Genomic DNA, 6,265 nt, shown 5'->3' with positions numbered 1-6,265 from the left:
GATTAGATGTGTTTAGTTACTTCAACGTTATTGGGTAGCTAGATCACATTAAACAAAAAACAACAAAAAATAGCATAGTACATTTTAAATAAACTCAATGAATATTTTGTATTTTTCCACAGTAGTAGGCTTACTACTATACTGTCATGCCAGAACATGTTTTTTCATCAATCTCTTAAAACATTTTCAGTATAAGTTACTTTCTAGTCATATCAGTGAAAGTCAATTAATTTATTTAAAGTTGATTTCTAAAATGGCTACTTAACATTCGTGACATTAGTGAAAAATGCTGGAGCTAAAAGGAACATTTTTAAAACGGACTTTTATTTTGAAAAGTACGCGGTGCAGCTCGAACGGTGGCCCCCGGAAGAGGCTGAAATCTCAATTCCTAACTTGACACTTGTTTCTGTCGTTAGCAGTAACCGCTTACTAGAAGTTCCATCGCCGTTGACTAGTGTTTCATAACGTCTCTTTTAACCCACTAACGGTTAACAACTTTAGCCAGCAGTGCCTCTCCTAGCTTAAATTTCAATGAAAGCAGTTATTCTCGCCGCTGGATACGGAACCAGGCTCCAGAGAGATGTCGCTAACGACAGCAGCGGGCGGTTCACACACCTGGCCGGTACCGCCAAGCCGTTACTGCCGGTGGGCCGCTGTGCTTTAATCTCACACTGGGTCCATGCGCTGACAGCCGCGGGGTGTGTGGACTGCATTTATGTTGTTGTAAGTAACGTTAGTGCTCTAGTCTAGTGTAATGCTGTTGTAACGTTACACCGAGTACACGTTCAACCTGAAAGTGGACTGTGACCTCCCAAACGGTGCTAGCCAAAGGAGATCAGGGGCATATCACACACTAACGTTACCAGTCAAAAGTTTGGACAGACACACATGTTTCTGTTTTTTTTGTTGTTGTTGTTGTTTTTTACTATTTTTCACATTTTAGAATAGTAGTAAAGACATCAAAACTATGAAATAACACAAATGGAATTAAGTTATGCAGTGACGAAACAGTTAAATCAAAACTATCTTAAATTTTAGATTCTTTAAAGCAGCCGCCCTTTGCTTTGATGGAAAGGCAAAGGCTTTGGAAATAATTTAAAACATAGGCATCAACTTTACTATTTGTATTTGTCTTAGAAAGGAATTTCAAGTATGTAAGCATAAACCTTTAGATCGAAATGGCTTTAAGTTAATGGAAAAACATAGTACATTCAATCAGGTGTGTCCAAACCTTTGACTGGTATAGTGTTTATTGAATAGCATAGTGTAAAAGGATACAATAAATCTAATAAAATAAAATACCCTGGGCAGCAATATATCTTAGAAATGATAAAAATGCAATAAAGACTACAAAGAAGTGCATAGAAGTGTATAGAAGAAAGATCATCAGACTGTGAAACAATTTGTTTTTGAAACTAGGGTTAGACCGATATTTTTGAAGGCTGATACCGATACATTTGCATATCTTTAAATTTCAAAGTATTTGGTTGTTTGGTTGTTGAATTTCTTTTTCTTCCCAGGGTTGAAAAGCCTCTGAAACCATATTTACACCATGGGACACTAAAACTCTCCATTGAAACCCATATCAATGAAATTACTTAAAATAGGCTTTCACAACAGTAAGGAAAATCCTGGGATACGTTTTACTGCTTGTCTTAAATGAAGAATTTACAAAGAAAACATTTAGACAATTGAATAATAAAATAAAATGTGCCAAGAAAATAGAATTTCACTGCAGGTTTTACCCGAGTTGACCTCTTTCCTCTGTTATCCTCTCCTCTACAGACCAATGCTCTTTACCAAGCTGCATTTGAAGAATGGGCAGCAGAGTTCTCAAATGTCAAGATCCTCAGCGATCAGACAAGGAGCAACGAGGTAAATCAAGTTTTATCATTATTATTTCCACAGCAGAGGGGACTCGAGTCACAATTTGAATTGCTTGAGACTTGACTTGATGCATGAAGAGAATACTTGAGACTTGACTTGGGTTCTTGTGACTTGGGACCTGACTTTGACTTGTACTTTTATGACTTGAAAAGGCTTCTAAAGTCTTGACAAATGATCTTGTGTTTGTGTAAATGACTTAGACTGAAAGTGATGAGATTTGTTCCACCAGACCACTGAATTTAAATTCTGTTTTCTGATTATAGAAATTAAACTCATGATGCTCTTACCAAGTTTTTATCCTATTAAAACCATATTACATTGAAAAGTCCTAGATATTTAGTTTTCTTTCAGATATTAAATTGATACTGGACTCTTGATCTGTTCTGACTTGACTTGGTGTTCTACATTTAGACTTTAGAGGACTTGAGACTGACTTGGGACTCGAGCAAAGTTGACTTGGTCACACTTCTACTTAAATTTACTCTTAATTACATTTAGACATGAGACTTGACATTAATGACATGGACTTGACTTGGTAATCTACATTTAGACTTGTGCCTCAAGACTTAAGACTGACTTGGGACTTGTGCAAAGTTGACTCGGTCACACCTCTGTTTCACAGTCATCATAACTACGGTAACTTTGTTTTTTGTGCTAGGAAGTACAGACCTTTGAATCAGTGTACCTGTAAACTTCAATGGAAATTTTCTAATGTTTTTCCTCAAGCAAATGTAAATTGATGTGGACTTTATTCCACGCTGGACTGCAGCTTTAACCTCTAACTTCCCAATGAACAGCCTCACATGCCAACCTTACTGTAACTGAATACTAGTTTCAGGTTCATGAAGTTTAATAGTAAATCTTGGCTCTTTTGACCGTAACTGGACATTTTTAGTGTATTTCACTTCTCCTTCTGAGGTTCAGAATTTGCAAGAGTCCAAGTAGATAGTTCCTTTTATGAGCCACAAGTCCTCCCTTAAAAGTAAAAGAATGACCTGTGCAATATATATATTGTTTTTAATTTATCCTTTCTTTAACCAGGGACATCACATGGAGATTTGCTTTTTTTTCAAGTGAGCCCTCACCAAGAAGGCAGTATACATTGTTTCAGAATTATAAAACATAAAAGACAACAAAACATGACATATGAAATTAAATAGATCAACAGATAAAAACATTACAAACATCTCAGACCCTAATACATCCTTAAAAGCATGTGCATCCCTAAGGCAGCAGTTCGGCAATCTGGATTTTAAAATCATAAATTGGTATGAAATGGTCCAGCTGTAATTCCTTTTGTAAATTATTCCAAGATGACTAAAAGCATGTTTACCAAACTCTGTCCTTGTGTTTGGAACATTCTATTTATATAATGTTCCAAACACAAGGACAGTTTGGTACAACTGTTTGTGCTCAGGCCTTACCTTGTGGGATCAATAACGAGTTTAAATATATTCTTTTGTTAGGAACAGGAGAAGGGACTAGGGCTTAGGGATGGAGTTCTTTAGATTGGAATGGATCCAGTTGCATCCCAGCATTTTGTTTTCAATAACTGAACCTCTCTTATCCCACTAGGAGCGTCTTGGTGCGGTGGCCTGCTTGCAGCTTGCAGTAAAACATTTCAAGATAGAAGATCACATCATAGTTATTGGAGGGTGCGTTCACTGAACTTATGCATTGACAATTCTAATATAGATGTCAAATTTAAGTCCTGCTTCTGACAAACTGATAAAATTCTCTCTCCATCTGAAACAGCGACACGCTCTTCAGAGAAGATTTCAGCCTCAGGAAAGTCAAACTGAGGTTTTCTGACCTACAGGCAAAGTGTGAGGAGAGCTGTCTAGTGCTTTCCTACCAGTGTAAAGATGAGGGTGAGTGCTCCTTTATTGCAGCATTTACATACCTAAGTGGCTTCTGTGCTGCCTCTAACATCTAAATGTGAAGGATGAATGTGAAATGCTCAGAACATTTATGCTAAACAACTTTTTCTATATGGAATATTTAAAACACATTTAAAACCCTGCTTCACATTCATAAATTTTAGCAGCTTCACTGTAGCATTTTTGGGTAAAGTGTAGTGCTGAAACGATTGGTTGATTAATGGATTAGTCGATTGATAGTAAATTAACTGATAATAATTTTGAGTCATTTATCAAGTAAAGATACCAAACATTTGCTGGTTACAGCTTCACAAATGCGAAGATTTGCTTGTTTTTCTCTGTTTCATATCATCATAAAATTTATACTTAGGAATTTTTAGCAGCTGGTCAGACTAAGTAAGACATTTTAAGAATCACTTTGGGCTCTGGTAACTTGTGATGGGCATTTGTCATTATTTTTGGCATTTTATAGACTAAATGATTAATCAGTTAATTGAAAAAAAAAGAGATCTATAATGAAAATAAGTTAGTTGCAGCCCTAGTTAAATGCAGTGTTTCAAAGCTCCTCTATAGCAGTTAAGGGAGAGAGTCACTCATCACTTCCCCACTCAAAATTTCCAGCCCAAAATTTCAAACACATCCTGGGTTCAAATCTGGCTCAGGACCTTTGTCGCATGTCATCCCCCTCTCTCTCTCTCTCTCCCAGTCTTTCCTGTCTCTCTCTACTTTGTACTATCTTATAAAAGTAATAATCTTCAAGAAAAAACAAAATTCAACCACAGCTTCATGCTCAGAAGTAGTTATGGATTGTTACAGTGTTATGTGTCTGTTTCTAAATAGAGACCCGTAAATATGGAATACTGGAAGTGGATGAAGATCTCCGGGTCGTCCTTATGAAGGAGAAGCCGCTTCCTTCTGAGACGAAATCAAGGAGAGCAGTAAGTCCACTGTAACCTGCAGTAGTAGTAGTAGCTTCTGCTGTACACTGATGCAAGATTATATTCACACAGGCACAAAAGATCAGATTTTTAACTCTGTGTGGTGCAGCTCACACTTTTGCATGGCTGTCAAACAAGGAAGACTCTACATGAAAACAGATTTTTCTTGTTTCAAAAGCCATGAGATGATTGAGTTTATGCAAAATCCTAGCGTAAAAATGCAGCCAAATTTGTGATTCCTGTTGTTCTGTTTGAGTTATCCAACACACACACACACACATAGGGAAATCTGAGTAGCTCACCACATCCTCATCCAAGTCGGGGAACACAGAATGCCAACAAGATCTATCAAATCTCTTGACCATGAATTGGAAATATGAATCAACCAGGCAATATGACAATTAATTTGAGATTAAAGCCTTAGTGTGCAGCTTTCAGTAAAACCATCATGTTACATATTTCTGTGGTGGGACTGGTCATAAATGCATTTTTTGTAAGCAAATACTGTATGTAATCACCATATCTTAAAGTGTGTATTTTTACCTCACATCTTTTGATCAGATTGTCTGTTCCTGTGTAAATGTAGTGCATCAAAAGCAAAACCCACCTAATCATTTCTATTGTTTGTTTTGCAGTGCCCCTGCTTCTATTTGTTTTCAAAGAAAAGCCTTCTCCTCTTGGATGCCTTCCTTGAAGAAAAGAAGGTAGATCAAATAATCAGTATTCCTCCATGTGATGTGAATTCAGGATAACTTGTGTCTTTTGTAATTTAACTATAATGCACAACTTTTTTTTCCCCTTAGGAAGCTCCTATTGAAGAAAAGGATGCTCCAGGAAACTTTGTGTCTTGGCTCATTCCAAGGTAATTCGTCACTCACTAATTGAGCCAAAATACTGAGCTGTGAAAAACTGTCAAGTGTCTCTATTGGCAGCATCATCACAGCATCCAATAGGTCTTGTCTTTTTTCAAGTCAGTGGTTCTTGGCTTTGAACACAAAGCATGACCTGGAAGCACTTGAGGCCATGTTTGAGTATTTTACATATATGTAAAACGATGAAGATACTAAGCTAAAACCTGTGAAGGAAATAATCAAGGAGTCAGGAATTTCACATCTAAATGCTCATTATGGAGGCAACCCAAGCAATTTCCCACTGCAAAGTACATTTTTGCAAAACAGCCAGACCCAATTTGGTTTCCTGCTTTTACAATGGCTTATCAACAGAACATGTAATTTAAATCAAAAGATGCATGCATCTATTAGATTTGCAAAACAAAACCTTTTTGCTTGTGATATCCATTTTAAAGGCTAGTTATTGTCTATTATGCAGCAATGCACTCTGTATAAATTTGTCAGTGTATTCCTTAATAAATTAGCCCAATGTTTTGTGTTTTTTTTATTTCAGGAGGCCGGTCTACATCCATGAGATCTCTGGGCGTTTCGATGTTGGAAACTTGCCTTCCTATACTGACTGTGACCTGTATTTCAGAGAAAAACTTCAAGATGTTGAGTCTTACATGGTGTAGAGGAGACAGAGATTTAGGAAAACACCATCTTTATT

General features: G+C 36.8%; 1 protein-coding gene across 1 annotated transcript; it reads left to right on the top strand.

Moving 5' to 3' along the window:
- Positions 1–424: 424 nt before the first annotated feature.
- Positions 425–6,241, top strand: LOC139651477 (uncharacterized). The gene is made up of 8 exons (XM_071528400.1): positions 425–723; positions 1,786–1,875; positions 3,463–3,542; positions 3,643–3,758; positions 4,608–4,705; positions 5,341–5,409; positions 5,509–5,567; positions 6,110–6,241. The coding sequence occupies exons 1-8, from the start codon at positions 532–534 to the stop codon at positions 6,228–6,230; spliced, it is 825 nt and encodes a 274-aa protein (XP_071384501.1). The 5' UTR covers positions 425–531; the 3' UTR covers positions 6,231–6,241.
- Positions 6,242–6,265: the final 24 nt, after the last annotated feature.

The sequence above is a fragment of the Centroberyx affinis genome, unplaced genomic scaffold (assembly GCF_046629955.1).
Source record: "Centroberyx affinis isolate AG114_WGS23_722 - 3 ecotype Tasmania unplaced genomic scaffold, CSIRO-AGI_Caff_v1 ptg001669l_1, whole genome shotgun sequence".
Classification (NCBI taxonomy): domain Eukaryota; kingdom Metazoa; phylum Chordata; class Actinopteri; order Beryciformes; family Berycidae; genus Centroberyx; species Centroberyx affinis.
Note: the sequence above shows the minus strand (reverse complement) of the source record. Positions and strands in the feature narration are given on the sequence as shown.

Coding starts and splice junctions, on each gene's coding strand:
- LOC139651477 (XM_071528400.1), top strand. CDS start 532: ATGAAAGCAGTTATTCTCGCCGCTGGATACGGAACCAGGCTCCAGAGA. Junction 5,410..5,508: donor CCTTCCTTGAAGAAAAGAAG/GTAGATCAAATA, acceptor TTTTCCCCTTAG/GAAGCTCCTATTGAAGAAAA. Junction 5,568..6,109: donor GTGTCTTGGCTCATTCCAAG/GTAATTCGTCAC, acceptor TTTTTATTTCAG/GAGGCCGGTCTACATCCATG.